General features: G+C 40.0%; 1 protein-coding gene and 1 long non-coding RNA gene across 16 annotated transcripts in view; one reads left to right on the top strand and one right to left on the bottom strand.

The window, feature by feature from the left end:
- The window catches only part of LOC135420084 (uncharacterized), a 410,960-nt gene that overhangs the window by 9,296 nt on the left and 379,697 nt on the right, over nt 1-21,967 (bottom strand). The window lies entirely within an intron of this gene.
- TNS3 (tensin 3) overlaps nt 1-21,967 on the top strand; it is a 209,409-nt gene that overhangs the window by 168,869 nt on the left and 18,573 nt on the right. For all 15 annotated transcript variants that reach the window (XM_064667006.1, XM_064667000.1, XM_064667001.1 and 12 more), the window contains 2 exons: nt 18,772-18,940; nt 21,252-21,895. In XM_064667006.1, coding sequence (XP_064523076.1) covers nt 18,772-18,940; nt 21,252-21,895 — 813 coding nt within the window. The remainder of the gene's footprint in view (nt 1-18,771; nt 18,941-21,251; nt 21,896-21,967) is intronic.

Here is a 21,967-nt window from a genome sequence, read left to right as displayed (position 1 = left end):
GAGTTAATAACTGAGAAAAACCTGGATGAAGTTTTGCGTAAGATGCATGCTATTATGGTTACCATATTGCACCAAGATTATATGTTGAGCACTCACTTGTGTACTTTCTCCCTTTCTCTCTGCAAAACTAGTTGTGTCAAAAAGCCTTGAAAAATCACACAATTCTTCTAATAGTCTTTGGAATTGTCAATTTGCTTTCATTTATTATTACCTCCTGCCATCTTCTACCACCCCCTGCTCTAAAAACTTGATATATGAAATTTCTCTAATATGTATATACACTTTTTTTTGCCCAAGTGACTTTAGGATCCCTGAGGGGCTACAGGTACATAGAATTTTTTTTCCTTCATTCCCAGAAGGTTTGGCACTGACTTAGTACTTGCCATGGTAAAAGTGGAGGGAAAAAAAAGTGGAGAGGAAAACAACTATGTGTGTGTGTTGGGGGAGAAACAGCAGGAAGGAAACTGGGGAGGAGCAGAGTCACTATAGCTGGGGCTAAGGGAAGTAATGACGGGACGTTAAGAATCAGTGCAGAAAGCAGAATAGATTCTTGTTTTTTTCAATCTTTCATCAAACACTGTGCTAAAAGCTCTAAATTGGGTATAAATAAAATTAGAGTCTAAACAGTAGTACATCTATAGCATTTCAAGAAAAACAACGTGAAGGCAATCTCAGTATTTCAATCACACTGCTAGATTGTGCCCACTGTTGTAACTGGATTTCCTGAATATTCTCAGTTTGTCAGTGCTCTCATGGTGTTTTAAGAATTTGGTCAGAAAGCTTCAAGAAATGAAAATGAAATGAAATTTCATTTACATTTTCAGTGGAGGGTAAATGAGAATGAAATTCTTTGCTGGGAGTTTATAAAACAGCTATGAAGATAATGCAGTACTGCAGGTGAGATGTTCTGAATCTGTGGAATAGTCATGGGGATCCTTGAATTGATCTGTGTACCAGATAAATTCTAGGAAATAAAAATTTTAATATAAAGAAGTCTATAATCTTTCTAGAAGATTAAAGTGCGCCATATGAATTTTACTGCTTTTGAAAAACCTGAAATTTTTGTAATTTCTTGTTATTATCTTTTATCATATTCAGATTTTTTTTTACTTTTTTTTCCTTTGAAGATAAATGAAGAACATGTTGATGAAGAGTATAAAAAGCCTAAGGGAACATTCATTCAGATATATTTAATTACTGGAGCCAAACTGAGCTTTTATTTGTATACATTTACCCACCAATACATGAAAGTTGAATGATATGATAGTAAATTTTATATTGTGTTTATTTTGTTAAAACTGTTTAATGCAAAAATTGGAATAAATTATGTCAAGAAGTGGTTCATTTTTCCTGAGCGCTCAAGAGCCGCTCTCTGTTGAGGGTAGAGAATAGACAAAGCTCTTAGTTTCCTAAGACAGAATACATTAGATTATAAATCCATTATCCTCTTGATCACATCAAAATGTTACCTGAAGATTAGCAAGATATTTTTTGTTCTGGAAAACAGTGGGAATATTTTAAAAATAGCTTGAGGTTACACATCAATTGTGGCTTTCTTTTTTCATTGGTTTTATTTAGATACTTTCATACCTGGTTAAAAGAGAATTCATCCCCTTTATTCGATGCTTTTGAAGGGTACCTGTTGGCTGTAATTCTCTGCAAACGGTGTGATGCCTAATTGGGAGATGACACACTCAGCTGATAAAACTGCCTAGTACTAAGGTATATTAGTAAGTGTTTTAATGAAAGCTGAGACCTGTATAAGTAAGCAGAACCTCATACTGTTCTCATGTCTCTTGGAATTATAAGATCAAGCTCAATACTGTGTGAAACAGTTAATGTTTCTGCTGTGCTTAGAAATTGTTTCTTTTATCTTGCCATTTATTTCTATGTCTGAGTGACAGCCTAGCAATTTAAGATCTTTTCCTACCTATGTTCAATTGCCACAAATATTTTGGTAATGGAATGATAAAGCATGTTTGAAAAAGAAGACAAAGCTTAAGAAAACATTAGAAAACAAAATAGAGAATGTAGAATATGTTCAAAACATGTCCTCTCTATGCAGTATTTGTTCTACAAATTTCACTCCAATTTGTATTTGCTCTGTCAGGGAGCAATACTATACGAGCAGTCTACTGCGATCATTGCTAAGCACCAGGGTTAGCTTAGCAAATAGATGCAGTAAGAGACTCATAAATACATGCCTGTCAAATAAGTGTCTTCTGATGTCATTCAGGAAATTGATGCATTTTGGAAACTTCAGGTTGAGTTACTCTGAGAGGAAAAGCTGGTCAGAAAATAATATCAAAGCAAGGGAGTGTTTGCACTGATGGCCACAGTTCTGGAACTTTACAGTCTGAGGAATCCTCCTACTACTCTCACCACCCAGTGCTGAGAGCTGTGAGTATAGTGGCCATTAGCACTGCGAACAGTAAAGCAAATACTATGACTTCAATTGAGTGGCCACTGAGGTCTTGACAGGTCTGCACAGTCATGCTATTAAAGCCAGTAGTATTTACAAGCTTGATTGTCTTCTCCATTTTCCACCAACTGAACCTAAATACTAGACATTTTCTATATTGTGTTTATAAGGAGGAACTTTTTCCCTGCAAATCTAATGACCAGTTCAAGAATTCATATGTCTTGGAAGACATCCAAGGTCATCTTCCTGTTCTGCATGATTATCAGCAGGACTTGAACCAGGCTTTCCTATGCAAGTCTGAAAACTAAGATGCTTTTGAGCCAAATTTCTGTTTCTGGCTTAGTTCATACGTATTACTATTTAATAAAAATTAGAATAGAACAGACTTTTCACAGGAAGAAAACTTAAATTCAGATCTGTGGCCTGATTTAAAGGAAGTTCTCTGACAGGGATAAAGGGCTAACTCCATTAGACTACTTAAAGTCTGTAAGTGTGACACTTGTGTAAAACTATTCCTTTGGTCAGGAATTGTAAGCTTTCTACAATAGCATAAAATCTCCCTTGTGCAGTGTTTATTACCCAGCCTTAGGTGACCAAATGAATATGATTCTTCAAGGCTTGTATGTCCCATTTGCCATTACATGGCAAATCCAGGGTTGTGCCGGGGCTTTGAATTTCATTCAGCAACAATACATCTGAAAGTTTAATTGTGCAGCCTGCAGCTTACATCCTTCCTGTAGCTCTAGTCCAAAGATATTTTCTCTTGAGAGAAAGCAGTAGCATTATCCAGTATTTATTTATGTGAGGCTTTTTTATACTTACCATCCAAGATAACTGACTGTACTTGAAATATGCACCCATTAGCTGAAAAGATGATGGCACTTCCAAGGGTGCTGAACACAGATTTTTGTTATGTTCACTGATATCTGTAAGAGCTCAAAATTCTAAAATTCAGGGAGTAAAATAAACTGTGTAATTCTGAAGTTATAAATGCCAAAAAAAATTGTTTACATAATCAAATATTATGTGGGAAAAATGTGTTTATAAATCCTTCAGTGTTGTCAGTTGATCACATCTCAAAGCAGATGCGCCTCTTCAGTTAGGTTTGAAATACACCCTGATAATACACTGGTGGGTTGTAGTGATTTAGTTTGGTGTTTTTTCTCCCTTTTTCTTCACTAAGAAGCATTGAAAAATTGATTACGTGAGAGATTGCTAAAGCACTAAGTTTTAAAGAGCTTGGTTTCTGTTTTTTTCCCTTTCAGTGGGAAAAGTCATGCATTTCCCCACATAAATCTGTCATTTGATAAATAACTCTCTGTGCATGTGTTCATTGAAATACACAGGAATAATATCTTACACATATATAAAAACCAGAAGAATCTGAAGCTGAGAAGTCCACCACTAATTTTTGCTCCTTCTGAGGATGCAAGAGATAAGCCATTGGCAGAAACTTATCAACAGTTTAACAGAAATACAGGATTGAATGAGCAGGCAGTCTGGCAGATTTGGTTTGATTTTACACATACTTGATGATGCTTGTTAGCCGTGCATGTGTGCAGCATGCATTTTTGAGATGTCATAGTCACTTTGTCTGGAAAAGGTTAAATTAACAAAAATCCATGGGAACAACTACTTATCTTGCTATGATTCCATGAAATTTTTTCAACTTTTCCAGGGTGAGGCCTCCTACTATATTATGTGGTACTCCATGTCTCTGATATACCAGAGTAATCCATGTAGTTTAAGGGAAGGCCGAAGAAGAAAGTCCAAAAACTGAAATAGAGCTTGAGCACACTTTTTCCAAAAAAATAAAGTTTTAAAGTGATCCTGTGTTTGGAGTGTCTGGGAAGGTCTGTCTACTGCATTCACAAGTCAAAGATGTTCTGCAGTTTCAGAATTACAGACCTGTCAGTGTTGAGTGGGGACAGAGAGGAAATACACATTCAGTTGCACTTTATAGTCCAAAGGTCATGTTTCTCTATGTTTTTTAAGATGGTGTTCTCCTCAACCTTAATTCTCTTCATGTTTATTCCCTCTTGCAGAGGAGAAGAAAACAAAATTAATCTGTGTTTTTCCATGCCAGAGTTAGGCATGTTATTTCACAAAGCCATTTATATTAAGGCACCTTGTAGACAAAATCAGAAATGCACAACCACTTGACATTGACTCCCACATTTCTCTCAGTTATGGGAGTAGCACGGAAATGCATGCCATTCCTTCACAAAGTGTAGCGTTTGCTGAATTTGCATGAGGGCCACAGCATAGCCACCCTCCTGCAGGGCTTTATGTTGGAGAAGAGCATGTGTTACAATTCTAGCCCTGCATTTTAAGCTACTTTGGATAGATCTTGCACTGTGATGGGTTCTGATCAAACCGGGAATCTTGTGCATTTCATCTCTAGAAGAACTCACTATGTCAGTAAACTACCACCTGGCAGAGGTTGGAGGAGCTGATCTGTGTTGCTGTGCTGTGCCTGGAACAGCCATGAAACCAATTCTCCTTGCCAAGTAACAGACCTTCTCCTTTTGATCTTACAAACTGTGCTCACCTAAACCCATCGAGTTCTTCACCCGAGACATCCAACACTGCCCTTCCCTTCCTAACTCTTCTATTTTTTGTATACAACCAGCCTTGCTTTAGAATTTCAGATGATTTTTTTTCTTCCCTGGAGTTCATTTCATCTGGTTGAAACTTTGAATTTGTGACAGAAGGACAAACAAAAGGTGAGATTTTCTGTCATGTACCTTTTGTTTGTCTGTTTTGTTTAACTGTCCATGTGAGAGAGATTTCCTTGATGTCTGCCAAGTGAAACTGAGCCTGATTTTGTTAGAAAGACCTATGCAAAAAAAAAAATCTTAAGAAAGGGTGAATTTGATAAATGTTGACAAAACTCAAGTGTATTAATAATTTTAATTACCTGATTTCTGCTTATATTACATCCCTACATTACTTTGGAAAATAATGTTTTCTTACTTATTGCAGCCTTCTTTGTATGGTATGTCAGACCACAGTTATCTGCTTTGTTAAATGTAACTTCTTTGTTCTCTTCTAATTCAGCAAGTGTAAATAGCCAAACAAGCAAAGCTTCCAAGGTTTGAAAATCAGGAAGGAAATGAGATATCCAAAGATTCCTGTGATTACATTGCTTTTTATGCAGAGCCAGGAATGCTTTCTATGGAGAGCAATTTTCTCTAATTATTATTGTTTGATTGCATCTGTTTCTGCCAGGAAGCATCCAAGACAAAGTGTAGTTGTATAATGAATTAATTGAAGCAACTGATGGCAGCTCTGGACTGCTGCATTAATAACTGGTTCTGCCCCTGCAGCAAGGATTTCCTCTTCTCTTTACCTGATAATATGGTATATATCACAATTAACCCTTTCTATTTGGGTCTCCTTAGTGCAACCACTATGAAACCTGTTTAATTAGGAGTAACTGGTATGAAGAAAAACAGTAGTAGGAATGAATATTCTTATAAAAGAGTAGTTTGATTTACATTTTAGTCTGTGGAAGAAAGGAAAATTTAATTAGTTTACTAGGACTCATCTCTCTCTATAATCAAGCCAATTTGTATATTTTTAAATTATCAAAAGAGTTTAGTAGACACATTCAAAATATGCTGGTAGAAATTTGAAAGCAATAGAGTAATTCATTATGGGAAAGTTTTAAATGGTCATATTTGTTTTTGTCTATACCTAGTAATTTCCTACAGTCATCCTTTCAGAGAATCCGGTGCTCTGAGGAGGAAACGTGCTGCTCATTGTGGAGCTGCAGTGTTTCCACTCATCTTCCTGGCCCGTAAATAAAACCTGCTCAGAACAACGACGGGGTATGTTGAATGCAACACAGTAAGGTTACAAGTCATGTTTTGTGAAACAGATCTTGGGAGGCAAGTCAAAGGTTATTCAGAGCTCTGGATGCTAAATTTATCCTAGAGCGTTGAGCCAGTTTGGTATAACAGAACAGCTGGGCTTTGGTCCACATTAAAAAGCACTGATCTTTCAGTGCTCGGTTCCGTGTCCATCTCTCTGAAAGAAACAAATCTGTAAGGTCAAAGAAAGTGGTGGGGGAAGACCACCACCACCACCAAAAAACCCAGAACACCTTCCCCCACCCCTCAAAAAACAACAAAAAAACCACCCCGACCAAACCCAATCAATCAAACAAACAAAACCAAACACAAAACCAAAACCAACCAACCAAAAAATCCCCACTAAAACAAACCGCCAGTCGGCCCAGCTCGTGTTCCGGCCGCGAGCTTTCCGCCCTGCCGGCGCTGCGCGAGGCGGCGTGAGCCGCACGGGGCGGGGGAAGAAGTCACATCCAAATGAGGTGGAGTCAGCAGAGCAAGCATATACTCACTGAGCAGTTGAGCTAAACAGCAAGTGGCAAACGTAACCCAACAACAGTCGGGGAATTAATTTCCGCCTGGATGAAGTGAACTCCGGCTCTTTTCGTCTAGGTGGCTGTATTAAGATCGGGAGCCTGGTTTTCTCTCGCTGCAGACACTGGAACCCTCTTTGCAGTGAAATTCTAACACGCGAGGGAGAGCGGAGGGTGCTGGTAAATGTGGGAAATGGCTTTTCCCAAATCTCTGCGTGGCGGGGCGGCGCGCCCCGCGGCCGCGCTTTGGTGAAAAGCGTGCAGCATGCGGCACGGCGGCACGGAAGGAGGATTGCGGACAGCCCGTGCCCTCCGGGAGAGCTGCTGTCACCATGGCTTCCATAGGTAGGTTCGTGGTTTCCTGAGCTCCTTATGTTTTGTGCGTCTTCCTTAGTCTGAAAACTCGTTTCGTGGGTTATCGGTCTTGGGTTCGGCTGGCTGCCCTCGCAGGACCGCGCAGCGGCAGAGAAACATGACCCCGAGGGAAGCGGGGGGGGCGGCGGGAGTGTAAATAAAGCGAACCAGGCTCTGGCAGCGCCCGCCGGAGGCCGCTGAGGCCGCTCTGCCGGCGGGGCGGGGAGGGGAGCACGGAGCGCACACGCAGGCTGCGGCCTGCTACTGGTGCTGCGAGCTCTGTAGAAAAGAAGCGGAGGTGAGAGTTGTGCCTTTTGTAGTGATGTAGCGACGTTGGGAGTCTCCTGAGAAACTGAGAACAAGGAGTTCTGCCAGTACGAGAGTTTTCTGCGGTCGCTGGTGGAACGACGGAGGGCATGAGGCCGGGCTCGAGAGCATTGTGCAGTCACTTCTTTGCCGAGGAAGACTTCTAATTTTTTGTGCGTCGTGGTAGGGTTTTTACAAGGTAGAAGAAATGGGGACTGGTGGAAACATACATGGGTGTTGTCTACGTACGAAAATTTTGTCCGGGCTGAGTCTTTTTCCTTCTCTGAGGAGTTCTTAGTAATGTTATCAAAGCATTGAATTTCCTTTCAAAAGCATGAAAAATGTACAGACTTTGTAAACGTCTTTCCTGAATGACAGAGTTTACCTCGTTTCTTGGTTAATGAGAAAAAGAGTTTGTTGTGCCATTAGCACACTGGCAGAGTAATTCCTTAATTCTGGCAGTACATGGAAAATACTTTCACTTTCTTACTCTACATCTGAATTTTCCATCAAAATATAATAGGGTCTTGGAGCCAGCCAACTGTTGTGTGATACGATGTACAGGATGCACCAGAACAGAGAGCCTCATTCTTACAGTCTTAATGCAAACAATTTTTCTATTCAGACAGTAGCAGCAGATGCTTGTGTAAGGACTGCAACCCTAAAAGGAGAGTAACTGAATCACGGTTCTCAGGAGACAAATCAAGAAAAAACCAAAGATTTTCCCTCCTCAGTCCTATTTTGCGATACTGAACAGCACTGAAGATAAACAGCACTGAACTGAGTTTGATTTTACCTGTTTCAATTAAAAGCAGCTTTTGAAAAATCGGTTCTTTTTCTGATTTTAAAATGAAAATGCTTTAGTTATACCACTTGAAAACCAAAAAGCAGCCCTCACTTTTGCTATTCAAGCTTCGTTCAGTCTTTTCTTAATAGGCAAGTTACTAGAAAAGTGATCGGTTCAAGAGTGTCACATTCAGGCAGTATTTTTCTGACAGCAGTAGAGTGGAACCTAAGTGAGACTTTTGGTAGAAAGTACAAACATTAGTTTGATTGCTTCCAGTTTTTTTTTCTGGCTAAGTACACCTCAAGCATCAAAAACTACAGACTGGGATGTCTGATGCCTGCTGGTACCAGGGAACTGGATTGAAACAGGAAAAGGGGAATGCAGACTCCTTCTTTCCTTTTTTTTGCCTTAAGAAAAATAGATAGGATCATAACACAAAATCGAAAATTCCATGGATGAGTCTTGGTGCTTGCTTTTCAGAAATGTTAGAAAATCAGGCTCAAGCTTTGTCCCTTCTTTTTTCATTCAATATTTGTTCCAGTTTGCCCCCTCTACCTTCACCCTTGCACCCTGTGCTTTGGTTTTGTGTTGTGTGTGTCAGTAGGCAAGAGTTGCATTTTTGAGTTCAGCACAGGCAACCCAGACCTGCATCTCCAACATCTCAAGCAATTTTATGTAGCTAATGAACTTTGGAGCTCAGGGCAGACATTTTACTCTCTTTCCTTAAGAGGTGCTTGGCTTTTCAGTGCATTCTGCTGAAAAAGTATTACTATTCATTTTGAAAGTACCAATTTGCATACTTCTAATTCCTAGATTCTTCTTTTTCCTGCTCTAAAACTATTGCAATTTAGTTTTGCAATTTAGTTTTACAATTTAATGAAAACCGATGTATTCAGCAATGCGAATAACTGTAATTCCATTAAGAGATAAACCATAATAAGGATGGAATTGTCTGTCTCTAAAGCCAATTTGCTGTGAAAATTTAGTGTGGGCATGTTAATAACTATGTTCTAATCGTTTTGTTGGATTTGTTTTTTTAAATCACTGAATGATCTGCTGTAGTTAAAGACAGAATAGTAATGTTCTTGTTTATGCGTTATGTACTGATAGTGTGTCTCCTAAAAGAGAGTTTTAATAAATGTTACATTTTTCATTTGCATGTGATGTGGATGACCTGAGGACATGCCTCTGCAGCTGATTTGCATTCCTAACGCGGCAGAGCTATGCGTACGTACAGTGAATAGCAGACCATCTGAAAGATCTTTTAAAATACATGAGAAGACGTGCAATTGATAGCTTTAGTCCCCAGGGAAGTTTCTTTTTTTTCCTGGTGCTATTTGGGAAAATAAAAAGTATAAGAAAGTCCTTCAGAAAGGCATGATAAGGGTTTTATTGCTTTGAAGGTGCTGTATTGCAAATTCTGTTCAGCAGATAGGAGTTTTTTGTATTTTGGTGTTTGACTGAGTGTACGATACCAAGTTATCTGTAAAATGGTCTGGCTATTTCCTCAGTAGAAAAGAAGTCAGATCATATAATCTTTAGGACAGGGACTGTGGGTGGGGGAGAGTGGGTTCTGGTAAATCACCCTTTTGATTCTTATCCTCCTGCAGAAGGGGCAGAGGGTAAGTGCAGTTAATTCTGGCATCCTGTGGTTGCTTGGAGATAAGTTGACCCCTGGCATAGCTTCAGAGGCTGCATTTGGTTGTTACTGGCAGGAGCCTCTGTGGGGCCATTATGGAACACAGGAATCTCCCAGTGCACTCCCACTCTGGCCATGCATTTTGCCAGCAGGCCAGAATCTCCAGAGTGCTAGCCTTCCTCACCCAGTGCTTACTGGGGAGGGCTGCTGTGCCAAGGATTATTTTTTCGAGGAACAACATGGATGATTTACAGCCCTCTTCAGGCATAAAGCAAGAATGATTTTTTAAATTCTTAATACATTTGAAAGGTTCCCAAAACACAGTGAAAGCTTTCTAAATGCATACAATAAATAATTGCATGAAGTTAAAAACTTTCAGTACTGCAGCGCAGATTATCTTTAATTATTAGCAGTGTGGGTTCTACCTGTTGAATATATTACTTCTTCCACCAAATAAATGTATTTGAGAAATACTTTACCGCGTCTCCAGATTTGTTGTTTTGTTCCCCAGGTTGTCAGCCACCCCATTGTTGTATTTTCTGTAATATATCAGCATACATATTCTGTTGAAATTCTTCTCAGATGAAGCAACTGAAGCTAACCTTTCTTGCTCAGAAAGGTTAATACTTAGATGCTTGAGCTGCCATCTTCATAACTTCTCCAGGTTCAGCCTGACTGATTGGTTACTTGCAAAGAGCAGAATCTCCAAGCAATAGTAATTTGTCTTTTCCTTCACAAGCATGAAAAAAATTGTATTCTATTCTATCTGCTTGCTATTGGTGGGTTTTTGAAAAGTGTGGGAAGCACTAGTATCTCCGTGTTGGTACATGATTTTGGCTCATGACATGTACTATTTCTAAATGAGAGGTGGAATTACTTATGTTGGATAGGATAGCGTATACTGTGCAAAAGAGACAATAAAGTTATTCCCTTCCCTTGGCATCTGAAATTGTAGAAGACAAGACCTTAGCATCTTTCATTGATTACCACATATACTGCGAAAAGGAAGGAACAGTGTGACCAAAATTGATGGATTTCATGTAAGGGAATAATTTGGTTCACTGTATTTTTTTGAAATTGAAAGCAGAATATAAGAAGTATACTAGGCGAAAGTTTCAGTGAAGTTAATATTGTTTGCAGACTGAACAAAAGCAAGAGAGAGTTTGTTTCTCTTACTAATTTTGGTACCTGTGCATTTGGAAAAGCAAGAGAGAGTGAAAAGGATAAGCCAGAAGAATCTTATAGTGCTAATGGACTTGGAAAGGTGTTAGTTTGTAAACTGGTTCAAGTGGGCCATCTTTCAGCCTCCTTTCTTCACATGCAGGGTTTTTAATTCTGTCCTTCGGGGTTGCTAAGGATCTCTGTAGCTTCATCAGTGCCAGTTCTGTTGTTAGCACTCTGTCAGCTGCTCGAATGATTCTTTTTCAAGGGAGACAAATCCTTTTGTCATGAATTCACTGTTGCCAGGGTTTCTGGCTTTATGTTGTAGCATAAGCCTCTAGAGCTCCTCCATACTCACACTATGCCGTTGGAATAGTTTGGTTCTTTTCACTTTGTTCAGTCCAGTTAGCTTATCACTGAATGTTGCAGGTTAGTACCTCTCTTCCACTGAAGCTCTCTTGCTTGCTTCAGTTTTTTATTTCAAATGGTGATTTTTCTAACTAATCTTTTCATCAGCATTTCCGTTCGTGAAATACTGGCAAAAGGTCTTAGAAGAACTAAAACTGTGCCTAGTCAGTATTATTAGCTCTGTATTTTGCTTGTTGGGGTTTTTGCTTTCGTGGACTGTTTCCCTGATAAAGCTTTTTCCTTTCTTAGATTTTAAGGTTTGGAAAGGAACATATCTAAACAAACTGCTTTCATAAAATGTACCTACTTTTTATCTTACTGATACAGTTCAAGCCATGGAGCCATCCACTGTGTTTCTAGATAGATTGTTCTGATGTTTAATACTAAAGGCTAGGCTTTTATTCAGTCCTTGCTCTATCTTTCCTTGTACATGTAACATTTCGACTTTGAATTGAGCCTAAATCTTCTGCATGGCATCCAGGTGAATGGCACAGTAAACATGCCTAATGAGCAATAAAAATTAATGTTGGGAAAGAGTTTTTTTGACCCTTGATCTCCTAGATAGAATAAAGTTGTATCGGCAGAGACTATTAACATAAAAACTTTTACAGTTCTATAGATGTGGGAAGGAGAGATGAACAACTTCAGCACTGAGATGGAGTTTACATTAGAAGTAACGTAAACTCCAAATGGTAGTTGGAGCCAACTGAATGCCAAGCTGCAAAGTGCCATGGAGTTTTTGGCGAATACTGGAGAGTACTGTGTGCTTTTTTCCAATGCATTTTGAAGGGAGGAAATCCTTAGCAGAATGCAATCATACAAAACCAAAAAAAAACTTCTACTGTGACCATCCAAAACCAAAAAAATATTTCTCCTGTGTAGAGAAGGTAACAAAACCTCTTCCATTACGTTCCTGGATGCCTTGAGTTTTGTCTTTGTAAACAAGTTTGTCAAGAAGTCTGTGTAGAGGAATTGCATCATTGGCTGTTGGTGTGAACAGTGAGAGGTGGAAGCAGAGGGACCTCTGAGTGTGTTAGTAAGAGGAATGTTTCACAACCATATCTGATGTGGGTTCTTGCAAGTCTTATAGTGAGGTTGGATTTTTTCACCATTGCTGAAGTCATCAAAGGATGAACCGAGAATAGACTGTTAAATTTAAAAGTATTGCACAAAGCTTCTTATCCTTCTGCTTACTGTTTAGGGCAGGCAGTGGCTTGGTTACTTTGGCTTACTTTAGAGCAGTATGGTTTTCTGTGTCCATTAAGCTTTTAGGCTAGCCTGAAGTTGTTGTGGGGTGTCCAGCCAAGGGTTTTGGCAGTGGAAAACTGACCTAAAGCTCCCTTTCCCCAAAAGATGTAACTGAGGGTCTTGACTGGAGTTTTCAAGCTCATGTGATGCATGTCATCTTTTCGCAAAAAGGACTACGTAGTTGGAAATGTGTGAGAAGCTACTAAAATAAAAGGTATGATAATGGAATGACTGCTTTCACTTCCCTGCCATTGTTGGACCATTGTCTCCAAAGGTATGAGGTGTTTTTTACCTTCAGCTGTTACAAGAAAGGAAAAGGAGTATTTTTGCCTATCTTTTATCTGGACCATGGTGTGGGTTAGGCCACTCTGGGGTCTTTTTGGTAGATTTTTGGATGGAATTCCTTTTACTTTTTTATTTTGACAGATTAAGTGGATTAAAATTCAGGTTAATCTGTAACATTTTACTAAGTATAGCTGTGTCCTAGGCATATCCAGGAGTTTTGGCTTACGACTGAAAGAGGCCTGCAACTTATAAGTTTGATGCCAGGTAGAAGAGTGAGCTGGATATTTTTCTACCTTGCATGTTGGCACAATAGTATTCATTTTGTTCCTGAATGTCACTTTTCAATAGTGTATTGTGCAAAGAGTCCAGTTCCTCTCTCAGGTTCTGCCTGTAAAGTTGATGAGCAGTGATAGTAAATGTAGGTCTGACCTGGCTGCATGAAGAGACACAGACGTGAATGATCTTGGCTTTGTCATGTCACTTCTTGAAGCAGGGAGCTGCACTTTTGCATTCTCAATATTTCCACAGCTATAAATGGCATGGTAGGGGCCTGAACCAAGCAGCACCAATTCTTTGCATCAAACATGCCAGGGTAGTTCTTACCATGCGTGTAGAAATCCATGCGTGTAGAAGCAAAGAGTTTGCAGAATTATTGATTCCATGAGGTAAAGGGTTAAAAGCTGACCACTGAGTGTGGACTCTGCATCAGACAATGGAGAGGACATAGCTGAAATATCCAGCAGACTTGTTTCTAATTGAAATATAAACAAAGCTGCTTTCTTGGGAAGTGCCTTTCAGATATACTTGTTTATAGCCTGGGAAGAGTTGTACTGAGTTTGTATTCTTTCTGCAGATGACATGCCTGGCTGCCAGTGGCCTTCTACTCTTCGTTTAGTATTTTACACTTGTGAAAATGGGGGTGAAAAGAAATGCTGCATCTGTGAGCATTACAGCGATCTTTCTCTCATGCAGTGTAGTGTGCTCTAAAGGTAATAGCAAAAGTCCAACACCTGAAACAGAGAAGAAACAAGTCTTGGTCCATTTCTTCAAGGAAGTGCTGTGGAAGAAGGAGTGAAATTTGGTGTTTTTATCCTTTAGATTAACTCTTACGCACGTAGTTGAGATGGCATTAGAGTGGGAGAAGATTTTCAGCTATTTCAGGAGTGCCACTCCCCTTCCTGCCCCCAGGCTCTAGGTAATTGTATTCCGGAGGCTCCCCTATGTAGTCTGGTATCAGAGGAACAGACACAGAGGCACTGAAAACAAGCAAGCATATGGAGTTAAGCTTGTGATCATAATTCGTATGCCTGCATTAAGCTCTCCTATACTGTAATGGAGTCATCTCAACCTGCAGTATAATTGGGAAGCATCTGCATGTTCATGTGCAGAGATGAGATGTCAGTTGCACTTTTAATACTTTGTCTTACAGGTGCTGATCTCTGGATATTTGTCTCCTTTTAGCCTAGTTAAACTTGGATGTTTGAGGAGACTCCAGTAGTCTTCAGACATACAGCATCAATTTGACCAACCTACATTAAACTAATTGGCTTTTTATATTTTTCTTGAAATCGTTGCTCAAAGCTTGACATCAGTTTTTATAATACTTGGATAAATAGTCAATATTTGTGTATCATATATGTGTTTAAACAAACACCACTCATATTAGTAGAAATATGGCCTGAATCATGGGTTTATGCAGCCAACTTTTCTGACTCTGTTTGCACCAGTACAAGGATGAATGTAATTTAGGTGATCTAGTAGATAAGACAGAGATTTAGATTTCTCTAGCTTTTTCACACCAAACACATTTCTGCAGTATTTCCTTGAAGTTCACTTTTATGGCTGTTGTGGATATAGTTAATTAATGCGTATGGTAAAAGACAGTGTTGCACTTTTCTGTTTCCCTCATCCAGTTAAATGTTTGCTCTGTACAGTATGTGTGCTTATGTGTGCTATGTGAGGAATTAAAATGGTTTATAGTCAGGACACTGATTTGCAGATTTTCTTATCTCAGGCATTTCTTTTAAGTACCTTGCACGCTCCTGTCAGGTTCTGCCCTGAATTGAAGGGAAAACAAGATTTGTTTAGTTTTGTTTCAGTGGCCTTCCTCCTTTTTACATTAGAAAGATTTCTGTGTAAAAAGGTGCATTAGTGTGATCTTAGCTCTTTGTAGGTATGGAATTGTTTAATAACTTTCTTGTGGTTTGGTTTTTTTTGATTGGTTGGGTTTTTGTTGTATTTTGTTGTTGTTTGCAGGGGTTTTTTTGTTTGTTTGGGGTTTTGTTTGTTTTTTATTTTCTCTTCCCCCCCCCCCCCCAGTCTTTCAAAGTGCATCAACTCTAGAGACAGTAATTAGATATTGTTTCATCTGTGATTGTCTTATTGGATTCCAGTTGAGTAATGTGTGTTGAGGTCAGATGCTCAGGCATTTGTAGTATCAGTGCATGGCCTTTTGTGTTGTAGAAAGTAGTGCTGTTGAACCTGGGTTTATGTGAATAGGTGTTGACTTTTTTTTACTAATCCAGAATACTAAAATATAATCCTCATTGGAGCTTGACTGGTTATTTAAATGTACCTGTAAAGAATAGGATGAAACTGGTGCCGTATAAAGCTCTTCAGTAATAGCATCCTTATTATTCTTCATCCAAATACATCTATTTAACTATATCGTTTAGTATTTATGTCCAGTATCATTAAGTTGAATGTAGTTCAGATTCCAATCAGTTTAGAAACCAGTTACTCTGGTGCTGTTTGCAAGCTATTAGAAAATAATTTACAGGTTACAGTTGCTTTACATTAGTGTCTCTGTGGTGTGGACAAACTCACGTGTGAAAACTGCAGCTGCACAGGTGTCATGGTTTGACCTCAGCCAGCAACTAAGCACCACTCACTCCCCCAGCCATAGGACTGGGGAGAGAATTGGAAGGGTAAAAACCAGAAAACTCATGTGTTGATATAAAGACAGTTTAATAGGGAAAGCAAAAGCTGCATGCACAAGCAAAGCAAAACAAAGAACTAATTCAGTGCTTCCCCTGGGCAGGCCCAGGAGAAGTTGGCCATTCAGCCATCCCTAGGAGAGCAGGGCCCCATCATGTGTAACTTGGGAGGACAAATGCCAATGCTCCAAATGTGCCCCCTTCCTCCTTCTTCCCCCTACTTTATATGCTGACCATGATGTTGTATGGTCTGGAATATCTCTCTGGTCAGTTTGGCTCACTTGTCCCAACCGTGTCTCGTCCTAACCACCCATGTACCTCAAACTTCCTTACCAGCATGGCAGTATAAAAAGCACAAAAGGCCTTGGGTCTGCGTAAGCCCTGCCCAGCAGTAACAGAAACATCTCTATATTATCAACCCTGTGTTTAGCACAAATCCAAAACATAGCCCCATACTTGCCACTGTGAAGAAAGTTAACGCTATCCCAGCCAAAACGAGCACAACAGGTAACTAAACCTTGTGCTGTCAACCTCAGTTCTGTCCTTTTCTCCTCATGTGAGCAGAAGAGTGAGAAGACTGGCTCATGCGCATTCATTCCTTTCCATCAGGTTTTTACAGTCAGTGATAATATACCCCTGAGCCTTCTCAAGTCTGAACAGTCGCAGCTCTCTCAACCCTTGCTTCTATAAAAGATGTTCCAGTCCCAGTGACAGTTCAGGCATCTTTGAGACTTTGCACTGGACTTGCTCAAGCAAGTCCCTATCTCTCTTGTACGGAGGAGCACATAAATGGGCACAGAGCTTCATATATGGCCTCATTAATGCTAAGCAGAGAGGAAGGATCACCTCCCTAGACCTGCTGGCAACACTTTGTGAGGCAGTCCAGGGTACTGTTGATCACCTTTGCCATGGGGTTGTACTGCTGACTCATGATCAGCTTCCTGTCCCTGAGGACCCCCAGGTCCTTCTCCATAGTGTTGTCTCCAGCCAGCTGGCCCCCAACATGTGCTGGTGCCTGGGATTTCGCCTTGTTGAACTTAAGATTTCTCTTGGCCCATTTCTCCCACTTCTAAATGGCAGCTCAACCATCTGGTTTGTCAAGTCACTCCTTACAGTTTTCTGTTGTCTGCAAACTTGCTGATGAAACTTTATCCCGTCGTTCAGGTTGTTAATGAAGGTGTTGAAGTGTATTGGTCCTGGTGTTAGCCCCTGGGGTATCATGCTAGTGACTTGCCTTCTAGTGGACTTGGTGTAGCTGATTGTAAGCCTCTAGGCCTAGACATTCAGCCAGTTTTTAGTAGATCTCACTGTCCACTCGCCTAACCCTTGCTTTCTCAGTGTGTTTATGAGGATGTTATGGAAGACCATGATAAAAGCCTTATTGAAGTCAAGATAAAGAACATCCGCTGCTCTTCCCTTAACCACTAAGCCAGTCAGTTTATTGAAGAAGATTATCTCAGTGTATAAGCATGATTTCGTCTTCATAAATCCACCCTGACAACTCTCAATCATCTTCTGTTCTTCCATATGTTTGGAATTTGTTTCCAGGGTTAGTTGCTCCATCACCTTTGCAGAGACTGAGGTTAGGCTAGCCACGCCTGCAGTTCCCTGGATCATGCTTTATACCTTTCTTGAAGGTATGAGTGATGCTTGCTCTCTTCCAGTCTTTAGGAATCTCTCCCAATCGTTGAGACCTTTTAAAGATTATTGAGAGTGGCCTGGAAGTGGTATCAGTCAGCTCCCTCAGCTCTTGTGTGTACAGCCTATCTGACTACAATAGACTTAAATATTTCCAGTTTGTTTTAGTGCTCCTTTGCTTAGTCCTCCTCCACTGAAGGTACATTTTGATACAGATTTTTCCTGTGGTCTCAAGGGCTTGAGGTTCCCAAAGGCCTGTCTTACTGGTAAAGACTGATGTGAAGAAGGCTGTGAGTACCTCATTGTGTTCTGTGCCATCATGCACCAGATGCCCTGCCTCATTCAGCAAGTGGGCTGAATGGGCAGACTGAATTAATACCCGAATGTTGTGAGATTCTCCAAACCGTGCTGCTGCTCACTCGTTCCATCTCCCCCTTCCCTCTGCAGTGGGCTGGAGAGGAGAATTAGAGTCAGAAAAGGTGAAGATCATAGGTTTAGATAAGAAAAATTTACTGGAAACAGCCATGAGATAAGAAAATGAACAGTAACAGCAACAATATTAATAACAAAAACGTACAAAAGAGAGAACGAGTCACGTGCAAAAATGCTTACTGGGGAGCTTTACCTGACCCAACTGCAGCCATGCCACCCTGACCACTCCCTTTGGCTTGGAACTGGTGCCATCCCACTGCTCCTTCCACCATGCTTACTTGACTGGAAGGAACCCCTTCTCCCTGGAAGAGACTCCCTTCCCCCCACCCCTGGCAATGACCTGAGGTGGTATAGAATAACCTCCAGGTCCTAGCCATGTCCCCTTCTGGCTACTGCAAAAATTAACCCTGTCCTGGGCCAGAACCAGGATACTCAATTTTCTGTCGCTCTGCTGTTTAAGTGCAGATAGTGTATATAGTCACACAGGATGCTTGACTAGATGTACCTGATTAACACTGTGGACTGTGGAATGCAAAACATCTTGGAACAGGTGGGTCCGTTCTCATCTGGGGAATGTATACTGGAGAACTGATCAAACAGTTCGTGTTGCAATTCTGTAATCTTTATTCCATATGCCACTTGACCTACTGGATGTTTTCAGTGATCAACATAATTTTGTGAAATAACTTGTTAGTGCTCAAACAAACAAAAACTCTTCAAATGCGTGTTGTTTTTAAATTTGCTTTTGCTTTGTTTTCTTTGCCACAGAATCTCAAAGTTACACGGAAGCCACTAACCACTGTGTGGTGATGTCTGACAGCACTGTGGGCACTAATCCTTTGCTGAGGGCCAACATGCAGATGGATCTCCCCTTTCAACCCTGTTTTGCATCTTCTTGTGCTGTTTCAAGTAACAGTCCTATCCCAGGGGCAGAAAGGTAGGAAAAGATTCCCCTACTTTTTTGTTTAGTTCTTATAACTATAGTTCCCAGCCAAGACATTATGATTGCATCTTCATTGCAGAGCGTTTGTCTAGGGACTTTGAGTTCGTTTGTGACATTTAATGTAGATGTTGTCCACCAGCTGGACAGATATTATTTATACCACAGATATTATTTATTATGTCAGGGACACAATTAGCTTTGAAGATACAGAGGAAGACATAAATAGGATTTTATAGCTCAGTTATGTTACATGCTAGCACAAGCTCATATATGTTTTTCTATGTGCTTAATCAACATCTCTAATGGCTTACTGAAAACTGTTTCATAAAATTTCACATTGGAATATGAGAGAAAGGGAGCACTCTTCTTGCTGCAATCCGTGCGTTTTTAGTCAATAAAATGTCAGTGGGTTTGTTTTGGTAGTTATAGCTGACTCCCTTTCTACTGCTCAGCAGGTTTAGAAATTTTGTTATTTTATAATTGTATTGTGGTAAATTTGTAGGGCTCTGGACCAGAGCTTGAATAGTATAAATTTACCAAGTAGTGCTTGTCCAAAGGAGCTTACAGAATAAGCTGAGAAATGCCAAAAAGCAGCAAACAAAGAGTCCCTGGCTACTGTTTGAAGGTTCAGAGCACCATAACAATAATCATAAGTCATTAGTTATGCCCTATATTTACTTAATAGGCAAGGTGGCATAACCTGATGAGGTTACCTTCTCTATCACTATGAGATAACATTCCTTTATGGCTAATTATCCTGTTCTTGTTCTTGGCTATTTGATTACTTTTTCTCAGTAAGTATTTGGTTGGTGTGTCAGACTCTCAGTGAGTACTTCAAGTATGTTGTTACCTATTTATCTTTTATTTATCTTCCAATATAATTGGTTCAATTTTCTACCAGTACTGAGACTGTAAAAGAATGTTTTGGTTTTGTGACTACGAATGTGAATCATAACACTGAACAAAGTATGTTGCTGTTTGCTGCAGAGGATGCAATGAAACAAATAAGTGGATACATATTAAAAGCTTGTCAGGCAATGCATTTATTATCAAGTTTACATACCTGCTTCAGACTTTATCGAGAAAATTTTGTTCCTTTCTTTCAAAGTATTTTTTCTGTCATTTTTCATTTAATCTAGCAGATAGCTACAGCTGTAGAGTTTTTTCTTCTTGCAGTGATGTCTTCTTCCATTTGCTTCCCTTCCATTTCTTTATGGCCCTTCTACTTTGAGCCGTTCAAATCTACTGGCGTCCATGCCCACAGTTCCCTTTTAATTAAATATCCTTTTCTTTTTAATATATATCTTATGTCAGCTCTTTCCCCCTTGCATTTCATGATGAGTTTGCTCCCTCTAGATTTTATATTAGTAATATTTTCCAGCTGCAGTCTAAGGACATACATTTTTAGAAGCAGGGAGACAAACTTTTATCAGATGATTTCATCAGAAGCTTAGTTTCTCTTGTTTAGAAGGAATTTTTGTTTATTTTTCACTTGAATAGGTAGAATGGCTACCCAGTAGAAAAATCTAATGTTTACTGTTGAAATATTTAATTCTAATTCTATAAATCAAAATTATTCCATTGTCGAATAAATCAACAGCCGGACCTGCCTCTTTTTTAAAATATAAATTGTATTAAAAGCAACCTGGTCTGCGATGGACCTTGTGAACTCTGTTTTTATAATAGTTATTAATTTATTGTGTGATGGTGCACAGCTACCTCCTTAGCCCATTTTTTCTTTTTTTTTTTTTTTTTTTTTTTTGTGAGCAAAAGACACTCTGCATGTAGGAACTGATTTGAGCATGTCAGGTTCCTTCTGTAAACCTCTACCTTTGATGGCAGCTTTGGCATAAGAAATTCTTGCCTCCTACTGCCCTTTTCCAGGTAGAACTTTAGCTCACCAAGACCACTGTATGTGAAGCAATGCTGCGAACAGCTTCACTAAACTCATTCATATTAAAAGTAACCCTCTCAAACAGGGAGAAGGAGAAGTATCTTTAACTGTCATTGATTTGATGGACTGTTCCATGGTGCAAACTCAGAAACTATCCCATCAACATGGTTAGGTGGAGGGTGAGATAAGTAGAACATAGTAACCTACACTGAAGAAATGAGTGTCAGGGTGAGAATGGATCCCTTGATCCAGCATATTTTCAAAGAGCACTCTGAGGTATTGTCCTGGGTGTGGTGTTTCATTGCTTTCAATGATTGCTGAAGTATGGGTTGTACAGTGACCTTTTAAAGGAATGACTTGGCTGTTGTTTTATTTTTATGTTCAATTTTTGACTTTTTATTTTTTTGACAGCTCTCCTGCAACAGAACGCCTTTGGCTTGAAAGCAGCCCTAAAGCTTCCCTATCACCTCAGTTTTCAATGGGAAACACCAGGCAGCCAGGAGGTTACCTTGTGCCCTCTGAATTTTCAAACGCTATGCAAGATGTCTCTCTCTTGTCTCATTTCCAAACTCCAGGACTGCAAGTGGTCACCCTGAGCAACCTGGAGAATTCACCAGCAGAACCACAGCAAGAACATACTATCAGTAGCAGTGCCCGTGCCTACCTGAGCTACAGTGGGGCTGTCAAAAGCAGTAGCTCTCCTGGAGAGGAGACACAAGCTACTTGCATAGCCAATGCTAGCACCTCTCCTAAAACCCTGAGCTCATCAGTGGCAGGTGCTGAGGAGAGTGGCTTTTTGACACAAAACTTTATTAGAGTGACCTCTAGACACAATAGCCAGAACAGTGCAGTTCAGCAGCACCATGGAGGGAACGTACGTGCTCAGCCGCCTCTTCCAGAGAAGAAGAGGTCCTCTGAAGGAGAACGTTTCTTTGCCTCCGTGTCACCTTCTTCAAGTGGCTTCTCTAGCCCTCACAGTGGAAGCACAATCAGCATTCCCTTCCCAAACGTCCTCCCAGATTTCTCAAAGATGTTAAGCCCTTCCCCTGTGCCAGGTAAGTTCTGCATCAGAGAAATGCAAAATACATCAGGTTTTATATGAGTTTATAAAAAGCATTTAGGAGATT

The sequence above is a fragment of the Pseudopipra pipra genome, chromosome 1 (assembly GCF_036250125.1).
Source record: "Pseudopipra pipra isolate bDixPip1 chromosome 1, bDixPip1.hap1, whole genome shotgun sequence".
Classification (NCBI taxonomy): Eukaryota; Metazoa; Chordata; class Aves; order Passeriformes; family Pipridae; genus Pseudopipra; species Pseudopipra pipra.
Note: the sequence above shows the minus strand (reverse complement) of the source record. Positions and strands in the feature narration are given on the sequence as shown.